Source organism: Onychomys torridus, chromosome 1, assembly GCF_903995425.1.
Source record: "Onychomys torridus chromosome 1, mOncTor1.1, whole genome shotgun sequence".
Classification (NCBI taxonomy): domain Eukaryota; kingdom Metazoa; phylum Chordata; class Mammalia; order Rodentia; family Cricetidae; genus Onychomys; species Onychomys torridus.
The window spans coordinates 17,826,720-17,847,176 of record NC_050443.1 but is presented as its reverse complement, the minus strand read 5'-3'; the positions used below and the strand labels follow the sequence as shown (position 1 = coordinate 17,847,176).

Below are 20,457 nucleotides of genomic sequence, written 5' to 3'. Positions count from 1 at the left end.
TTGGATACCTGGGCTTTGCAGCATCTGAGGGAGGGGCTAGATGTGAAAGAGATGGCAGGGTTTCTTACAGAGAGGAGAGTGAAATTAACATCGTCATCACAGAGGAAAAGGTAAAAGGACTCGGTCAATAGATACATAGATGAGGCTGGTTGCTTGATTCACTTGAACGGCCAGCCTGAGTGTTTATACATTGGAGTAACTGACTGCTTAGAGTCAGGAAGCTAATGTCCTGAGTCCCTGAACAGGAATAAGGGCAAAAGTAGAAAGGGATGTGGATGTAGATTTCTAACCTCAAGGAAGAGGGTCTTGGAAGGAGTCAGATGAGGTCTAATCAGGCATATGCACTCCCTGTACCCCCAGGCCTGCCAACGGGGCCACTCTCAGCACCTGGAACACCTGCTCTTCTATGGGGCTGAGCCTGGAGCCCAGAATGCCTCAGGAAACACGGCCTTGCACATCTGTGCTCTCTACAACAAGGTCAGCCCAAGGAACATCCATCTGCCCCTTCAAAGACACATGCTTCACACCAGTTCACTTAAGCCTCCTAGCTCTGCAACCTCTGCTCCTTCACCATTTCCACCACCTGTCCATCCATCTACCCATTCATCCATCTATCCATTCACCTATCTATCCACTCACTTACCCATCTACCTACCCATTCACCCATCCACTCACTCATCCACCACTTGTCCATTCATCCACCCATCCACCATCTATAAATCTATCCAGTTATCCATCCATCCATCCACCTACCTACTCACTCATCCATCCATCATCCAATCATCATCCATCTACCTATCCACTAACTTATCCATCCACCTACCCATCATCCATCCATCCATCCATCTATCCATCCACCTACCTACCCTTTATCCATCCAGCCATCATCTGCCCATCTACTCATCATGTATAATGAGCTTCTCCCCTGTGTCTAGCTCTAAGCTTTATACTGAGCTGCTGATCTAATCCTAGTAAAGTTATGGAGAATCATGTTCCCTTGGGAGCTGAGTCTGGACTTGGGTGGATGTGGCTTTCCGAATGATGTCAAGGCAGCAGGGGCAGATGAGGGGAGAAAGTGCTCTAGAAGGGGAGCACAAGCTATGAAACAGACAAGCGGCTGAGCAGGTGGGGACAGAGGGGTGAGAAAAGTACAGCCTGCGGATGAGAATGTCGTTTATTCAGCAATTCAATGTTTTGTGGAGGGTCCCATCTCCAGGAATTTTGGGGAGAGGTGGACTGTAAAAATGAGACAAGGGTCTCATCAAATGGGACTGCTGCCAGCAAGAGCTAAGTCCCCTTTGCCACCTGAGTACCAAGAGACCCCAGGTGAGCCAGGCCCCTTGGAGCTCCAGCCTCCTCTCTCCTCAGGTTCTCCGAGATCCTTGCCCTTGAAGAACTGCTTGGAGGACTTCAGGGTAGGGAGGGCAGCACCTGCTCGGATGCTGCTGAACTGCCTTCCCTTCCTCCAGGAAGTCTTCCAAAACAGCCCCAGCCCCTTCTGCCTCCTGAGAACTCTCAGTGCTGGGGATATGGCGGGTATCCAAGTGCCGCCTGTGGCAGTGAGCAGAATGCTTAACGCCAAGGGAGGACTGGTGTTCCTCAAACCCAGCAACATGGCTCTGGCGTTTCCTTCTCGCTTGCTACTGTTCTCTCTGCTGCTCCATATGCAGGCCTCTGGGCCAAGACCTCTGACTGAGGCAGCTACTTGATGGAGAGAGAGAAAGCCCCAGCCCCACACCCAGGAAGACCCTGGACAAGTGCCTTCTGCTTTCTGAGGCTTTGTCCTCTCCAAAAAGAGAATCATGTCAGCTGATTGAAAGGGATGAGTGATTGTGTACATTAAGTATTCATCCCTAGAAGACAGCCGTGATAATAATTGTTATTATTAGTATCATCGCCAGTGTCAATTGCCAGGATGTGGTCAGAAGGCTGGCATTCATCTGAGCAGGGAAAATTGAATACAGAGAATTATACAGCAGCCACTATTCCCCCAAAGAGGGCCAGATGAGCATATTGTTTTGCCTTCTTCAGCTCCCCCACTTCCCGCCATCTGTGAAATGGGTCAGTCATGAATATCCTTCAAAAGATCAAGCAGGTGAACACTCTGCTTGCTATCAGATCAAGTAGATGCTTAGCAAATGTGAGTTCATCTACTACTTCTCATCCCTGTCTTCTTTCTGCTCATCTTAGCCAGCCACCCATGGACACATCAGTACACCCATCTGCCACACACCCATCTACCACCCACCCATCTACACATTTATCCACACACCCATTCATCCACCCAACAACCCATCCATCCATCCATCCATCCATCCATCCATCCATCCATCCACCTACTCACCATCCATCCCCTTCATTCATCTACTCACCCATTCATATACAACCAATGCATCCATCCATTCATCCACACACCCATTTATCCGTCTACCCACCCATCTACCACCAATTCATCCATCTATCCATCCATCCATCCATCCATCCATCTGTCTATTCATCTACCAGTCCATCTAACCATCCACCCACCTATCCATCCATCCACTCATCCATTCATCCACCTGTCCATCTGTCTGTCCACCCATCCATTTACTGACCTATCCATCCTGCTTGCAAAGGTCAGGTTCCCTAGGCTGTGAGCCTCTCAAGGGTGGGGACAGAATCTAGTAGATTCTGGTTCTGTTCCAAGCCCCCAAAACATAGTGATTTTTTTGCATCCAATCATCCATCCCTGCACCCATTCATCCATCTATTTATATATCCATCTGTTCATCCATTCACCTATCTGGGCCAGGTCTGACGGTCACCTTTTTCTATCTATCACCTTGGCCCTGTGGCATGCACATGTAGCCCCTGCTGGTGGTCTGGTCCTAGACTGTGAGTCTCTCTCAAAATGGGGAGAGAATCTCATAGACAGCTCTGTCCCAAGCTTCCAGAAAACAGTGATCCTTGATGCCTCTGTGTGCAGTGAGCAGATGAATGAATGCATGACTGATTGAATGAATGATGGAGCTGTGGATCCCAACCAGAACTGTGCACAGCTCTGGGCTCAGCATTCTTGACAGGTGGCTGCTGTTTTTGACAGATTGAATGACTCAACAAATGAATGAATAATTAAGTGACTTGAGCAAATGAATTTTGATTGATAGCTCCACATCCTGCATCTTCATCTCTTCCAAGTGCATTTCTTGAGCACCTACTGTGTGTTTGGTGCCAGGTTCTGGGGATGGGAGACGAGTCAGAGATGGTGACGACCTCAGGAAATGTAGAGGAAGCTCTCAGTTTCGTGGATGTTTAAACAAATAATTGCTATCCCATGAGATAAGTGCTAGTTTGTAAATAAACACAAGATTCTCCAGATGCCCGGTGGAGGGAGCTACTCACTAAAATGTGGATATTTAAACTTGGTCAGACAGGGGATAAACTATGGAGCTTGTGAACCACACTGTAGTCCATGCCCCTCAAGGTGGGCTGAGCGGGGGAGGCGTGAAAGCATGCAAAACATACATATATGACAGCATGGGAATTATGGCTATACATGCCTACACACAACACAACCAGAATTTAAACTGGACTTGCTTTGCTATCTAGGAAGTGATGTTAGCAGTCAGACCCAGACAGACAAACACTAAGATCTGAAGGCCAAGTTCACACTTTGCCTACTCCAGTAACAGGCTGCAAGGGTTTAGGCGCAAATGTTTCCTGCTCTGATCCCATCCTGTAGAACAGGCTTGTGTTGAGTGTAAAGTATACACTTTAAGGGGGTTCCTATGTAGAAGGTGTGTTAAAGAGGCTCTTAAGGGAGCCAGAGTGGAATGGAACTGCAGGCCAATGTGGACAAAGGCCAGATGACATTCCCCCAGTGAGTAAATGTTTTTGGGCAGTCCCTGTGGGCTGGACACTGAACGAGGTTGGTGTCACAGATAGAACCATGCCTCTGTGTGACTTACCATAGAAGACAGTAACATAGAATATGGGATGCTGGCATACAGTGTTTGGAAGGAAATGGGTTGATATTGGCTTAGAAGAATACTCATCCATGCAAGAGAGTCAGAGAGAGAAGGAAGGAGAGATATGTGAACAAGTTCCTGTTAGCACTCAGGGGGCAGAACAAGAAGATTGCCATGAATTTGAGGCCAGCCTGGGCTACATAGCTAGTACCAGGCTATCCTGAGACCATGCCTCAGGCAGACAACAAAAGATAGGACCCTGAGGGAAGGGCTCTCTGGAGAAATGGTGCTTTATAAAAGAAGAGAGAGTTGCTGTGTAGAAATCGATGGGTGGAGAACCCCAAGCAGCTCTTTAAAGTGCAAAGGCCCTTGAGCAGAAGCATTTCTGCTCTGGGGAGGAAGTATCCAGCATGGTTGGAGCAAGGGAATGTGAGAGGTATTGAGGTTGGAGTAGGATAGCCAAGTGGGTTGTTTGGGTGAGGCCTCTTGGGTCATTTCAGAGACCTAGTTTAGCTCAGAGAGTGATGGAGGTGCTAAGTAACTGATGGGGTGTGTACGTTCCCCACTGTCTCCCACCTGACCCGGCTTTATGCTGTGTGCTGTTCCTTCTGAGTTTGGCAGAGAGTGCAGCTAAGACAGACTTAGGAGATTGCGGTGATGGCTCAGACCTCAAAAAACACTTGCAGGCAAGCAAGGGCCTAAGTTCAAATTCCAAGGACCCATGTAGAAGCAGGTGTGGTAGCATGAATGTGTGATCCCACTGCTCTTACAGGAAGATGGGAAGTAAAGACAGGGAAAGCCTCCCAAACTCATGGACCAGCTAGCCTAACATAGGCAGCATCAAAGAGACCTTGTCTCAAACAAAGCAGAAAGCAGCATTGTCTTCTTACCTCCACATGGGCATAGTCACCCACAGGAACACATACACACATCACATACATATCGTTCACACACACCGACATGCATGCACAAATACAGACCTGGAATGGAATCTGAGTTCAATCAGTCACGAGCCACGTGACCTTGAACAATGCAGAGAGCTTAGTTTCCTCATCTGTTGAGATAAGCACAGTGATTTCTGTCAGGTAACGCAGTGAGCTCCCTTCTAAAGCTCAGTTCCTGGAACACAAGACAAGGAGCCCAGGGGAGCTTCTGTCTTAGCCACATCTGGAGCCCAACCCCCCTAGCAGGAGACAGCTACTGGAAACCAGAGAAGTATTATTACTTCAATATGAATCAACATAAAATAACTAGAGATATATTTTTTGCATCCTAAGTCCATATAACTCCTTATTTATTTATACATTGTAGTGCTGGTGATTGAACCCAGGACTTTGCACATGTTAGGCAGGCAACCTACAACTAAGCCACACCCCAGCCCCTCAGTGGGGGATTCTAGGCAGGGCCTCTCCCACTGGTCTACATCACAAGCTCACTTTTTACTTTTTATCTCAAGACAGCATTTTGCTAAGTTGACCAAGCTCGTATTGACCTGTGATTCTTCTGTCTTAGCCTCCCAAAAAAACTAGGACGATGGATGTGAGCCACCAGGCCTAGCTTCCCAGTGTATTTTATACACGTAGTCCATCCTCTGAATGGCCACATTTAAAGACTGAGTCACATTGTCCAGAGGCTGCTGTCCTGGGTAGTGCTAGTTTAGGTGAGAGGATTTCTGAAGCCCCTGGCATAACATCTGTGGTACTCATGCTAACTTACTTACCATTCATTTTCCTTTCCCCCTGGACCACTGGCTGTCACTCTCAGGAGACCTGTGCCAGGATCCTCCTTTATCGTGGAGCAAACAAGGACGTGAAAAATAATAACGGACAGACACCCTTCCAGGTCTGGGGTTGGGGTTAATAGGCGGTTGCAGGGACTGGATGAGGGGGCACAGAGGACCAAGGGGACCAGAGGAATAGCGGTGGGGATGCTGCAAGGGGGTCATGGTCGGGGAGAGGGAGACGGTTGGGTCAGCTGAGCGGAAGGCGGGTTGATAGAGTGGAAGGCTGGCTTAGAGGAATTCAAAAGGTTTCCTGTCCCGCTCTACTAAGCATCTGCCGCCCTGCACCCTCCTACAGGTGGCTGTGATTGCTGGGAATTTTGAGCTGGGAGAACTGATCCGTAACCATCGAGAACAGGATGTGGGTGAGTGAGAAGGAGTTGGGGTGAAGGAGGAAATGAGGTTCATGTTGGGGATTACAGTTAGTGGCCCGGTTGGAAGGTGCCAGGGTGGAACACAGACTCCTCAAAGTTCCAAGGACGTCTGAGGTGTGGTGGGGGAATGACTCAGCACCACTCCTACCCCCACTTTCTCACCTCTACCTTTCTCTCTCTCCCCCCACCTCTTGCCCTCATGGTCCCTACCTGCCTCTGTTTCCCCATCCTACCTGCCTGCCCCTGATCCCCACTGTTCACTCTCAGTACCCTTCCAGGAGTCCCCCAAGTATGCAGCCCGGCGTCGGGGAACCCCAGGTGCAGGGCTGACTGTACCTCCAGCACTGCTGCGAGCTAACAGTGACACAAGCATGGCTCTGCCTGACTGGATGGTGTTTTCGGCCCCAGGGGCCTCATCATCCGGGACCCCTGGCCCTACCTCAGGACCCCAGGGCCAGTCACAGCCCTCAGCCCCCAGCACTAAGCTCAGTAGTGGGACCCTCCGAAGTGCCAGCAGCCCGCGAGGTGCCCGGGCACGCTCCCCATCCCGAGGGAGACATCCTGAAGATGCCAAGAGACAGCCTCGAGGCCGGCCCAGGTAGGCAGGACTCAGGTCCCCACCTCCCGGCCCAGCCATTTTAGCCCCACACAGCCAGCCCAGCTACCCACCTCTTGTCCCAAGAGTGGTGGGTCCTCTACCCACCTGCATCTCTACGTCTTATGGGTAAAATGAGGGTGTTAGGAATGCTTGTCCTCACTCCTGGCGTGAGGTGAGATAGGACACTATAAGAAAAAGCCTGCAACCTATGAGCACAGACAGGTGTCAGGGTAAAGAGAGAGGAAAGAGAGCAGGAAGAGAATTGGGGTGGGCAGGGACTTTGGGAACAATGTCCAAGGCTATCCAGGAGTTCAGGGAGCAGAAGCTGAGAGCTGAGGGAGCAGAAGAGACCGTTTATGGTAGGGATGCCAGGGAGCGAGGGAAGCTCATGAGGTGTGCCCCAGGTCCCAAGGAAGTGGAGAAGATTGGGAACAGTTGCCTGTGGCCCGGACCTGCCCTAGGAGGAAGCGAGGAGTCACTGAAGGCTCATGGGCTGGGGGATGTACAGGTCGGAGAAGCTGAATCAGGCTGCCTTGTGCAGACAGTGGACGGGGCAGAATTGGGAGCCTGAAGACAGGAGACAGGGGTGCAGCTGGTTTCCCAAGGACACCAGAGCTTGGGAAAGCACTCAATCCTGTCCCCACCCTGATTCTCTGCCTTCCTTCCATCCAAGGACCCTTGTCCCCCCAGAAGTGCCCTGTCCCTCCACTCTCCCCTGCCTCTCACAACTTCTGTGTATGCAGCTCCAGCGGGACACCCCGAGAAGGGCCGGCTGGGGGAACTGGGGGCTCAGGGGGCCCTGGGGGCTCCCTGGGCAGCAGAGGCAGACGTAGAAAGCTCTATTCAGCGGTACCCGGACGCTCCTTCATGGCCGTGAAGTCATACCAGGCGCAAGGCGAGGGAGAGATCTCTCTGAGCAAAGGCGAGAAGATCAAAGGTGACAGGATGGGGCTGGGAGAGGGTGCAGGGGAGGGGATCTCAGTCTGGGGACCTAAGAGACCTGAGAGGCTCCTCTGACTGGGAGAGGGTGCAGGGGAGGGGATCTCAGTCTGGGGACCTGAGAGACCTGAGAGGCTCCTCTGACTCAGAAGAGAGGGAGGCACTGTATGGGATAGTGTCAGGAGGAAGATGGAAACTGAGCAGTGGAGGGGGGCCATTGATTGACATGTGGTGGGCTGGATGGAAGCTTCCTTCCTTCCTTCCTTCCTTCCTTCCTTCCTTCCTTCCTTCCTTCCTTTCTTTATCTTCTCTCCCTTCCTTCCTTCCTTCCTTCCTTCCTTTCTTTCTTTATCTTCCCTCCCTCCCTTCCTTCCTTCCTTCCTTCCTTCCTTCCTTCCTTTCTTTCTTTCTCTTCCTTTCCTTCCTTCCTTCCTTCCTTCCTTCCTTCCTTCCTTCCTTTCTTTCTTTCTCTTCCCTCCCTTCCTTCCTTCCTTCCTTCCTTCTTTCCTTCCTTTCTTCCTTCCTTCCTTCTTTCCTTCCTTCCTTCCTTCCTTCCTTCCTTCCTTCCTTCCTTCCTTTCTTCCTTCCTTCCTTTCTTTCTTTATCTTCTCTCCCTTCCTTCCTTCCTTCCTTTCTTTCTTTATCTTCCCTCCCTCCCTCCCTTCCTTCCTTCCTTCCTTCCTTTCTTTCTTTCTCTTCCTTTCCTTTCTTCCTTCCTTCCTTCCTTTCTTTCTTTCTCTTCCCTCCCTTCCTTCCTTCCTTCCTTCCTTTCCTTCCTTCCTTCCTTCCTTCCTTCCTTCTTTCCTTCCTTCCTTCCTTCTTTCCTTCCTTCCTTCCTTCCTTCCTTCCTTTCTTTCTTTCTTTCTTTCTTTCTTTTTTTCTTTCTTATGTGTATGTATGTTTATGGTATAGGTGCATGTGTGAAAGTGTGTTTGAATGTATGTGAGCACATGAGTGTGCAGGTGTTTGTGCATGTGTGTAGTATGTATGTGGAGGCCAGAGGTTGACACTGGGTGGATGTCTTCCTCAATCACTGTCCACATTGATTTTTGCGACAGGGTCTCTCACTGAACTCAGCAAGGCTGGCCACCCACCTACCTCTGCTTCCTGTGCACAGTGCACCTGGCCTTTTGCATGGGTGCTGGGGATTCAGCTCAGGTCTCTGTGCTTGCGCAGCAGGCAGTCTGCCTACGAGGCCTTTGCTCTGGCCCTAGAGCCTCTCTTCTGGAGGTGGGGTCTCGTGCTTCCCAAGCTTGTCTCAAACTCACTTAGTAACACAGGTTCACCTTGAGCTTCTGGTCATCCTGCCTCCACCTCCTGAGTGCTGGGATTACAAGTGACCATGCCTGGCCATCTCTCCAGAGGGCAGTGACTGTAACCCACACCCTGCAGCCTTCACAGCATGGACTGTGTGTTCCTGGCCTGAACAAATGTATGCCTTGGACACAGGGAACCATGTTGAAGGCAATATAATTCATATCAAACAGAGGGTGATTTTCTGCCAGATTCCTATCTATCCAGGAGCCCTGCAGTGTAGCAGCTGAGCAGCAGGCTGTCTAAGCTCAGATCTTGGCCCCACCACCTCTTAGAGGAAAGAGTTCTAGAAACCAACCTCTCTGAGCCCTGGTCTCATCGTCTTTAAAACAAGACTCTCGGGAGAATCATGGAAGTCACTCAGTCTCTTGGATCCAGTCTTTGGATGCTGTAAATGCTGTGTAAGAACCAGCCTTCCTCCTCATAAGCACTTCAAGAAAGCCCAGTAATGGCTGGACAAGTAGGGAGGGTCCTTCCAGGGGACATAGATATGAGGAAGGCCTTGAAGGGTGTTCAGAGGTCCTCATCCAGCAAGTTTGATCTTTATGAACTTAGTGGTCTGTTTTCCCATAGCAGGCAAGGATAGGGAGGTCATTGTGTGTGTGTGTGTGTGTGTGTGTGTGTGTGTGTGTGTGTGTGTATGCGTGTGCACGCGTGCGCACGTGCACACATGACTGTATGTTATCTGTCATGTATACATAAGCATGTAACTTTGAATCTAGCCTACAATCTTTTAGCTGTATCTATATTATGTACCTAGCAATCCATCATGTATCTATCTACTTATCTATCATCTGTATATCTAGCAATCTATGTATCTAGCAATCTTGAGGTAGGGTGTCATGCTGTAGCCCAGCATAGCCTTGAACTCATTCTGTAGCCAAAATTTGCCTTAACTGTCAGCAGCCTTCTTGCCTCAGCTCCCTGAGTGCTAGCATGGCATACACGAACCAGCAGGTTTTGGTTTCTAACATTCTGTAGCATTTATGGAGAAACACTTTCCATGGTCTCCTTGTGTCCCCAGCTGCTAGTGTGCCTCAAGCTTCAGGGATATTTGGATGTCTTATTCAGTTTTCAGTTCACATACTGCCGTCTTCCTCTTTCCAGACATCATTTTCTGTCCACCACAACCCTCCCATTTAAAAAGGTATTTCATTCATTTATATGTGTATATACCGTGGGAATATATATGGTGCCTATGCCTGTGTGAATATGGAGACCACCATCTGCCTATTTCTTTGAGGTAGAGTCTAGGCTGAGATCCAGCAAGTCCCAGCAATCTCCACCCACCTTAGAACTGGGACTATAGACATCCAGTGGCCACCCAGCTTGTTACATAGGTGCTGGGTCCCGACTCTAGTCCTAATGATTGCACACAAATGTTCTTAATCACTGAGCCATCTCTCCAGCCCTACTTCCATTTCTGAGAGCTTGTTTAGAGGTCCTAGCAGGGGTGTGCAAACACTTGCATACCCTTGATTGAAGAATGGTTTTCCTCTGTAAGAGAAACCCATTCGCTTAAACTGAGTGCACATTTCAGGGGGGACGCACATGGAGTGGTGAGGAGGAAAGGGACACCTGACTAGCCAGCAAAGCCAGCCAGATCATCCAAATCAACCCTGGAAATCAGTAGGGTGAGAGATGTTACAGCTGGCTTCCCTTCACATCCACCTTCACTATTTTTAAAAAATCATTATTTATTTATGGTTTATATGTAGGTATGCTTTGCCTGCATGAATGTATGTGTATCATGTGCATGCCCAGTGCTATGAAAGTCAAAAGAGGGCATCAGACCCCCTGGGGTTGAAATTATCAATGGTTGTGAACCACCATGTGGGTGCTGAGGATAGAACCTGGGTCCTTTGCAAGAGCAGCCAGTGCTCTTAACCTCTGAGCCATCTTTCCAACCCCCACTTCCCTATTTTGTCTCACTATGTAGCCCTCGCTAACCTGAGACTCACTGTTGTAGACCAGGTTGTCCTTAGACTTGCAGTAATCCTCCTGTATCAGCCTCGGAGTGCCAGGGATAAAGGCATATGCCCCCATGCCCAGCCTCTTCTGTCCCCTTGATCAATATTCCCCATGTAAGTGTTCCTCCAGGGGCTGCTGGTCTGGAAGCTCTCCTAGGGCAGGAACTACATGGTTGTGTCCAGCTGTGTATCCTGGTACCTGACACGTGATCAGTGCTCAGGAAGTGTTTCTGCAAGCAAATGACTGATCTCAAGCCCAAGCCCTATTGATAACTTGCATCCGTGACCTGGGGCTTGACCTGGGGCTTCCTCTCATGGCATTGCCCCAGATCCTTGGGAGAGGGGGCAGTGTGTAGGGAGAAGTATCCAGGAACCTCATGGCGACTCCTACTGCCATCTGAGCTCTAGGGAGACTTTTCAAGTGTGATCATCTTTGAGTGAGTGAGTGTGTGTGTGTGTGTGTGTGTGTGTGTGTGTGTGTGTATGCATGTGTACACTTGATCCTCAGGACCAGTCCTCCTTGCTTTTTGAGACAGGACTCTCACTACTCTGAGACTTGTCAAGTAGGCTAGGCTGGCTGGCCAGCAAGCCCCAGGGTCTACCTGTCTGTACCTTCCCACAGTGAGATTACTGTGTGTGCCACTATATCCAGCTTTCTCCGTGGGTTCTGGAGGAGTGAATTCAGGTCCTCACACCTGTGAGGCAGGCACTTCATCTGCTAAACCATATTCCAGCCCTTTAATTTTTTTTTTCAGTAGTTGGAATTGAGTTCAGGAAACAAGCATTCATTCCATCATTAAGTTAAGCGCCCCAGAACCTCACTAGGCGATTCTAGGTAGGGGCTCTACCACTGAGCAACACCTCAGTTCTTCACTGAGGAATTCTAGGTAGGTACCCTACCACTAAGCCACACTCATAGCCCTTCTTTCACATTTTCATTTTGAGACAGGGTCTCACTAAGTTGCATAGTTTGGCTTTGAACTCACTCTGAATCCAGAAACACCTTGAATTTGCAATCTTCTTGCCTCGGCCTTCTGAGCAGCTAGGATAACAAACAAGCCTGTGCTACCAGCCCCAGCTTGCCTTCAGATTTTTTTTTAATAATTTATTTTTATTTTATGTGCATTGGTGTTTTGCCTGCATGTATGTCTGTGTGAGGGTGTCACATCTTGGACTTACAGACAGTTGTGAGCTGCCATGTGAGTGCCGGGAATAGAATCCAAGTCCCCGGGAAGAGCAGTCAGTGCTTTTAGCCACTGAGCCATCTCTCTAGCCCCCACCTTCAAATTTTTTAACCTAGAAAGAGTTGAGAACTGAATGGGGAGAGAAAATAGGTGAAGGACCAAGTCCAGAGAGAGCTGGGGAAAATACTGGAGATACAGAAAGGACAGTGTGTCTGTTGCTATTAGCAACAGTGTTTAGGTCCTTTGATGGGAATTCAGGTACACAGTAGCCACTCAAAACTGTATTTCTGGAACTGGCTTGTGTTCGAATTCCGACTTGCCGATAACTAGCCTTGTGACCTGGGGCAGGTGGCAGGTGGCTCTTTGAATCAAGCTTCAGTTTCTTTGTCACTAAAAAGTATCCCCTCTCGAGTTCTAGCCTGGAATCAGAGCCCAGTCTCCTTGCCATCTCTCTCTGCTTCCACCAGACAAGGGACAGGATGGTGACATGTGGCAGGACAGGTCTGCTCAAAGGGCTGAGCATTGCTGCTGCCTACAGCTGTGGGTGGGGAGGGAGGATGGTAAGAGACAGAGAGAGGCAGGAGACAGGCAGAGAGACTCCAGGGAGCATCATGGGTAGGAGTCGGGATAGCTGTCTCCAGAGCAGCCATCTGAGCCATAGCACTTTGGAGGGTTAAGGAAACACCCAACTAGGCTGTGGGTGGTAACTAGAAGGGAAAAGGACCAAGTGTGGACCTGCCCCTAATCAGGGAGGATTGTGCCACAGAGGCTCCTCCCCAAGCCTACCTGATGTGCTCCTCAGGTTCAGAAAGCTCACATGCAAGAGTGTCCCACCTTTGCTCTCCACTGTGCTCTCCCCATTCTTCAGACCTTCTGTTTTTGGTTTTGAGGCAGGGTCTCTCGTAGCCCAGGCTGGCCTTGAGCTCTCTAGGTACTGAGAATGACGTTAAAGTCCTCATCCATCTGCCTCCACTGCTGGGCTTATAGATGTGTATCACCATAACAGTTTGGCTTTGTTTGGGATTTTGAGTGTGAGTGTGGTGTATGCACACTTGTGTACAGGTGCACATATGCCAAGGCCAGAGGAGGGCTCTCGGTGTCCTGCTGAGTCACTCTCTGCCTTATTCCCTTAAGACAGGGTCTCTCACTAGACTTGGAGCGAGGCTAGTGGCAAACAAGCCCCAATGGGCCTCCTGTTTTCTAACAGCAGTGTTGAAGGTCTATGTGGCCACATTCATCTTTTGCTTTAACACAGCTGCTGCTGGCATCTGAGCTCTGGTCCTTAGGTCTGACCCACTGAGTCATCTCATCACCCCTATCCCTAAGTTTTTGTTTTGATTTTTGATAAGGTCCTGTGATATAGCCCAGGCTAGCCTTGAATTCACACAAATCCTGTATCCGTTATTTCTTTCTTAAAATACGTTTTATTTTACTTTATGTATATGATCACTTTGCCTGTGTGTACACCATTTGTGTGTTCCTGGAACTGAGTTACAGATGGTTGTGAGATGCCATGTGGGTGCTGGGAATTGAACCCAAGTCTTTGGAAGAGCAGTCAGTACTCTCAACCTCTGAGCCATCCCTCCAGCCTGCAGTCAGTACCCTTAACTGCTAAGCCATCTCTCCAGCCCCCATGCCTCAAATATATCTTAAGGACATCTTTGGGTGTTGGGATAACAGGATGGTGTGTACCAAGTATGTTGGGAGCAAAAGAGAAGCCTAGACACCTCAAGAAGGGGCTGGCTTCCAACTGTTAGAGGGCTTGTCTGGCATGCACAAAGTTCTGGGTTCTATGCCCAGCACCACATAAACTGGATTTGGTGGTGCACACCTGTCATCCCAGCACCAAAGAGGTGAAGGCAGGTGAATCAGGAGTTCAAGGTCATAATCACAGCTATACTGTGAGTTCAAGGCTGGCCTAGAATACATGATAACTTGTCTCAAAAATATAGTGAGGCAAGGGAGGAGGAGAAAGAAGAGGAGAAGAAGGTGGTGAGGAGAGAAGAGAGGCAGGGGGAAAAAGGAAAGAAAGCTCAAAACATTTCCCTGTCCCCACTGTCCTATCCAGTGCTCAGCATCGGGGAAGGAGGCTTCTGGGAAGGCCAGGTCAAAGGTCGAGTTGGCTGGTTCCCTTCTGACTGCCTAGAAGAGGTGGCAAACCGCTCCCAGGAGGGAAGACAAGGTAACAAGGAATGGTCTCCATCACACCCTGCAATCTTCCTGTCTCTCCTGCCCCACCGGATGGGGGTGCAGGAGTCTGGGGGTAGGCTTGAGCTTGTGGTTTACAAAGTGAGGGACCAAGGCTTTTTGTCCCTGCAGAAAGCCGAAGCGACAAGGCAAAGAGACTCTTCAGGCATTATACAGTGGGCTCCTATGACAGCTTCGATGCCCCAAGGTAAATGTCCTCACACTCTTAGGTGCCCCCCCCCATTCCCAGCTCCCTTCACACACCACACTTTAAGGCCTCCCTCTCCCGTTGATCTACTTGAAAGTTGGGAGAAAGCAGAATTCTGTTAATGAACAGCCCAATCCCAATTCTGCCCTTGGCAGCCACTGAGACCATCTAGTTTAGGGATACCCAAAACATGGGTTAGGGTGTGTTGGGGCCCCAGGTTCTTGCGTGGGGGCTAGTTAACAGTCCTGCTCTCCTTCCTGTTCCCCCATCTGTGTGCAGTCCCATACTGTGGACATATGTACATCTTGTGTGTCATACAGTGTGTGTGGGGGGTGGAACCAGCAGGACCCAATGGGTGGGAACAGGGAGAGGGGCACACTGACACCTGTCCCCTCCTTGGCTGCTGGCTGACTTGCTTCTGAAGTCTGATCAATGGGATTGACTCAGGGAGGTGAGAGGGGCGGGGTAGGGTGGGGGATTGGGCCAGGATGGGGTGCTTGTATATGGGGGATGAGAATGTGTATGTGTGCATGACCAGAGTTGAGGGGTCCCAGCGTGTGGACATTGTCTCTGCCAGTGTGCATGACGCATCCGCGTGCATGTGCAGGCAGAAGGCCCTTAGTTGGATATGACTGTAAATATCCCCTAACCAAGGCTGTGCAAGGCAGTCCTCAGTGCACATGGGTGCACTTGTGTCAGTGTTGACTGTGTGGCTGGCTTTGCACATGTGTGCTTCTCTGACTGTGGGCAAGCACCACCAGAGATGTCCATGTGTCTGCTCACATGTGAACAGGTGACAGATCTCTACACACCCTGCCTCACTGTGTGTGCTTTGGTAGCCCAGTGTGTGTCTGTCTTTTCTTCTCTGATTGGTCTGGAATTCAGAACCTGGAATGCTGTGGGAGGGAAGGGCAGAGGAGAGATAGACTCCAGGGGCACAGGGCTCTGCTGTGGGGAAGAGATGCCATAATCCAGGGTCTGAAAGATGACACCCTCCTCTGCCACCCCATCCCACCCCAGTCCAGGGAAGGGTCTCCCTGTTCACAGTATCCCTCCATTAAATGTGTCCAAACCTGTGTCTGTGTTCTGGCCAGTGGGGGAAGGTCTGGGTGGGGGAGGAGAAAGGAATGATATCATGGGTGGGGACAAGGTGGGGCTGGGGTGCCAGCCACCCTGCGCCCCAGGGTCTGAGGCGAATCATCCTGTGCCTGTTCACCTGGTATGTCTCTGGTTCTGGGCAATGAGTGAGTATGGAGGCTCCCTCTACCCCAAGTCAGCCTCTCTGGAGGGGAGGTGTCTCCTGGGCCTGGGTCTTGGGGTGATGTCACTGAGTGGGGAGGGGTCTCTTTCAACCCCAGTCTCCATCTTCCCTTTCTTATAACTATCCTGTCCTGAAGCCTTGCCGTCTCTGTCCCTTCTCCGAGGCCTCTCCTGGGGCTGAGATCTAAGTGTCCCTTCAATAACGCCTTCCCTCTGCTCCACCTGACCCAGTCTGCAGTGACCTGGCTTGTGTGCTCACACTCTGCATCTTACTGTTGGTCCCCAGCACCCCAGCTGGACCATGCTTGCCTGTGCACCTACCCTCGTGTGGTGTGCCACCCTCTCTCCTCCTGCCTGGGGGGGGGGTGCGGTGGGGGTCCACGGCTCTGGTGAGTTGGGGTGTGTGTCCCCTCACTACTCTCTGTTTCTGTTTTCTGGGTCCCAGCTGAGTGTGTCTTGGGTCCTTCACTCCACGCCACCCCGGCACCCTGCCTTTTCTTACTATGTTGGGGATGAGCTGTGTGTGTGTGTGTGTGTGTGTGTGTGTGTGTGTGTGTGTGTCTACGCTGAGGGTGGGCTGTTTGCCCTCTCTTGGGGACGTGTCTGCCTCTCTAACGCTTGGGTGTCCCTTGCCTTGAAAGTGTGGTTCTGTCTGCTCGTCCCCGCACGCGGTGGCGAGGCATCTTATATGATGTGTGGCGCTGCGTCCTTCTCCCCGCGCTCCCGCTCTCTGGCTCACTCTCTCTGCACCTGCGCGAGAGGACTCTGGAAAGGGGGGGTATAGCTGGGGGGGGGACAGACCGGAAGTGACTCCCTCCCCCTCCCCGAGCCTTGCCCCTCCCCCTCCTCCCGCCAAAGGGGCCCCCGCGTTACCCTCCCCCGCCCGCCCCCCCCCCTCCGCCCGGCTGCCCGGCGCAGGACGCCAAGGGGTTAACGCTGGGCCGCTGCTGCCTCCGGAGCTGTCCGCGGTGCTGGAGCCTCAGCCATGCGCTGTCCCCCACGCGTCCCCCGCGGCATGTGAGCCCCCCGGGGCTGCCCGCCTTCCCGAAGGGGGGTGCGCGCCCCCTCCCCCGGCCCCTCCCCCCTCCCGGCGCGGGTCAGCATGAGGCGGGGCCTGGGGGCCCGGACACGGGGGTTCAGCCGAGCGGGGACGGGGACGCGGCGGCGGCGGCGACGGCGGCCGCGGTGGTGGCGGGGGCGGCCCGGATCGGGACCCGGGCCGGGGCCAGGGCCGCGGTGGCGATGGCTTTGTCTGCAGTCGGGGGTGGCCCCGGCGGGGGCGCCCTACCCCAGCCGCCCCCTGCGCTCTCCTCCAGCTGGCCGGCGCTGGGGCCCCGGCGGCGCAGCGTCTGGTACATTTACAGGTAACAACGCGCCCCTCCAGGCGTTCAGGGCCCCCAGATCTGTCCACTTTCCTCTTCGCAGCCTCTTTTCTCTAGGCCTGAACCCTCCCAGACCCTCTCTCAGCAGCTCAACACCCGCCTCTCTTCCACCTCCCTCCTTCCCGTGCCTCAGATGCGGCTCCAGGGCCTCCTCTGCTCTCCACTAAGACTTTTTGCCCACCCCCCAACGAAAAGACCCCACTACAGCTAGACTCTGCAATCCACTCTTGCCCTTTCTGGCACCCCTAACTCCTCTACTCTAAGGAGCCGTTCCCCAGGGTCCCTCCCCAGATACCCCAGGCCACCATCCCTCCAATCCTCCGCATCCCCGCCCCTCTTCCTAGAGTCAGCAAGTCCCCCCATTCATACCCCTGTCTCCCATTCACAGTCGGTCCCCCACACACACACCTCCATCACACAGGCATCCCGCCCCCAGCCTTCCCTCCCCTCCTCTTTTTCCGCTGCGTGTCACTGTGCGGCTGTGCGTGTGTCAATGTGTGTGCCTGTGACCGCCTGCGTGTGTGAGGGACAGACAGAGATGGGGAGGCTGTGGGCTCCAAGCCCACCCCCCACCTATGTCCATCTGTGTGTCTCTGCGTGGGGGTGTCTGTCTCTGTGTGACTTGGAGCCATAACGAGGCTGTCTGGGGACTGTGTGCGTATGTGCGCCTGTGTGTCTGTGTGCGTGCGCGCACACGTGTGTGTGTGTGTGTGTGTGTGTGTGTGTGTGTGTGTGTGTGTGTGATAGAGTGCATCTGTCCCAGAGACTGCGGCTGTGTTTCCCAACACCCAACCTCCTACGCCTGGCCTGCCCCCTTCTGCCCCCCCCCCCCCCCCACCCCGCCCTCCCCCACCAGTTTGCTCTTGTGTTTCTGTCCCCATGTGCCCTGCTCAGTGCCCTCAGGAGTCTGTGCATGGGGAGGGATGACCTGAGGTTCTGCCCTCTGCGGGGATGGGGGCACGTGGGCTGAACCTCTCAAGCTTCTGCATGGGGCTCTGGCACCTGCCTGTGTGCTGCTCTCAGCATGGGGACAGAGACCGGCTTCCTTGCATGAGGGGGCCCTGTGCAGGCCGTGGAGAGGCCTGCCGAGATGGGAACACAGGGAGGGAACTGAGGGCCAGAGGGAGCACTGTGGATGGCAGCCGGCTTCAGGCTGTGGCATCCTGAGTGGGCAAGAGGGACCTGGTGGGGGTGGGGAGCAGTCGCGCCGCAGTCTCCAAGAGGGAAGCAGCAAGCCCTGGAGACCTTCTCTGGGACACCGAGGGATGGCCTGGGGAAGGACATGGTGGCAGCTCCTGATGAGCAGGTAGTCCGCACCACATACGGTGGTGCTGGGGGGTGGGTGCTGGAGAGAGGAGCAATGGGATGTGTGGAGAGGGGTTAGGTACTGAAATTTGGGGGTGCTGAGTGCCAAGAAAGGAGCTGGCATGAGGATAGAAGGCAAGCAGTAAGAAGAGTATCTGGGAGCACGAATGGGGCATCAGAGCCTGGAGTTTGCAGGGAACACCAGCCCAGTCAGCAGGACAAGCTGCAGATACCCAAAGGAGAAAGAGCTTCCCATGGATGGCGGGGCAGGCAGTGTGAAAGGGACGGGAGGGCCACTGGGGGACACTGTGAACTTGTCTGTATAGGAGGCAAGAGAATGTGGAGGGCTGAGCCCAAGAATTTTGGAGAGGAGGCAGGCAGGGATTAGGAGGTGGCAGGAATTTGCAAAGGACCCTTGGAAGAAGGGATAAGCAGAGTGATTGGGTACAGGGGTAGTCTCCCGGTATATCCTAAGGGCACCCCCAGACTGGCTGGCTGAAGGGTAGTTTGGGAATACAGGGTGGTGTGGAGTGAGGTGCAGATGAGGGACGAGGCTCCCAGGGAGGAAGGATGGAGGCAACCTCAGGAAGCTGAGAAGCAGAAAAGTGGGGAGGAGGTTTGGGGATGGGAGTACCGTGTGTGGCAGGGGGCACACAACTGCAACATGCTGGGGTCCATAAGAGAGGGAGGGCAGATGTGGGTGCTGTGGTAATGAGGGCTCAGGTGTTACTGGGGTGTGTGGCTTTCTGGAAATCTAGCTGTGGTCCTAACATTCTAGCTGTTGTGATCTTGAGCAGGCCCTTGCTCTGCGCCTTAGTTCACATAGCTTTAAAGATGGGAACACTCACAATCAACCCCACCCAGGAATGCTGTAATGACTTAAATATTAAATGTTCCAAAAGTGGTTGGCATTGCATGATTTTTTTTTAAGCTGGGGATCGAACCCAGGGCCTTGCGCTTGTTAAGCAAGCGCCCTACCACTGAGCTAAATGTATCTGTGTCGCTAGCCAAAGTTAGGATAAACCTCAGAGGCTGGAGAGGCATTTGGGATTTGTCTTAGTCAGGGTTTCTATTGCTGAAACAAAACACCATGAAAGCAAGTTGAGGAGAAAGGGGTTTATTTGGTTTACACTTCCCTAACATTGGTCATCACTGAAGGAAGTCTAGAAGCTCAAACAGGGAAGAATCCTGGAGACAAGAGCTGATGCAGAGGCCATGGAGATGTGATGCTTACTGACTTGCTTCCCATGGCTTGCTCAGCCTGCTTTCTTATAGAATCCAGGACTTCCAGCCCAGATATGATACCACCCACAATGGGCTGGGCCCTTCCCGATCAGCCACTGGTTAAGAAAATGCCCTACAGCAGAATGCTATGGAGGCATTTTCCAAATCAAGGTTCCTCCTTTCAGATAACTTTAGTCTGTGTGTCAAGTTGACCTAAGACCAGCCAGCATAGAGGTCTCCTGCTGAACTTTGGGGTAAATGTATGTGTCTGAGGTAGGGGTGGTGTGACATGAAAAGAATTGTAACTGCAGTTACTCAAGTATTGTCTTAGGTATGAAAGAATGTTACTTATCAGCAAGGTATAGTGGCACACACCTTTAATCCCAGCACTTGGGAGGCAGAGGCAGGTGGATCTTTGTGAGTTCGAGGCCAGCCTGGTCTACAGAGCGAGTTCCAGGACAGCCAGAACTGCGTAGTGAGAGCCTGACTGGAAAACAAGCACACAATGTTACTGTGTGTCTCTGGTATCTGAGGACAGGGTACGTGGGAGAAGGCTTATGTGTAGAGCTGGGGCTGAAAGAGGTTGCAGAATTGGGTGTGGTGGCTAACACCCATCACCCCAACACTAGGAAGGCTGAAACAAGAGGATTGATGTGAGTTGTAGACCAGCCTGGGTTGGAGAGAGTTGGAAGAGGGAGAGAGAGAAGAGATAAAGAAGAGAGAGGAGGAGAGAGAGGGGGGGAGAGAGGGAGAGAGGGAGGAAGGAGAGAGAGAGGAGGGGGGAG

The 20,457-nt window shown here is 52.1% G+C and overlaps 1 protein-coding gene across 1 annotated transcript in view; it reads left to right on the top strand.

Moving 5' to 3' along the window:
* The window catches only part of Shank1 (SH3 and multiple ankyrin repeat domains 1), a 59,529-nt gene that overhangs the window by 10,532 nt on the left and 28,540 nt on the right, over window positions 1-20,457 (top strand). Inside the window, exons 8-15 of the mRNA XM_036199435.1 lie at window positions 361-477; window positions 5,712-5,789; window positions 6,026-6,092; window positions 6,369-6,699; window positions 7,443-7,636; window positions 14,175-14,288; window positions 14,426-14,501; window positions 14,926-14,952. Coding sequence (XP_036055328.1) covers window positions 361-477; window positions 5,712-5,789; window positions 6,026-6,092; window positions 6,369-6,699; window positions 7,443-7,636; window positions 14,175-14,288; window positions 14,426-14,501; window positions 14,926-14,952 — 1,004 coding nt within the window. The remainder of the gene's footprint in view (window positions 1-360; window positions 478-5,711; window positions 5,790-6,025; window positions 6,093-6,368; window positions 6,700-7,442; window positions 7,637-14,174; window positions 14,289-14,425; window positions 14,502-14,925; window positions 14,953-20,457) is intronic.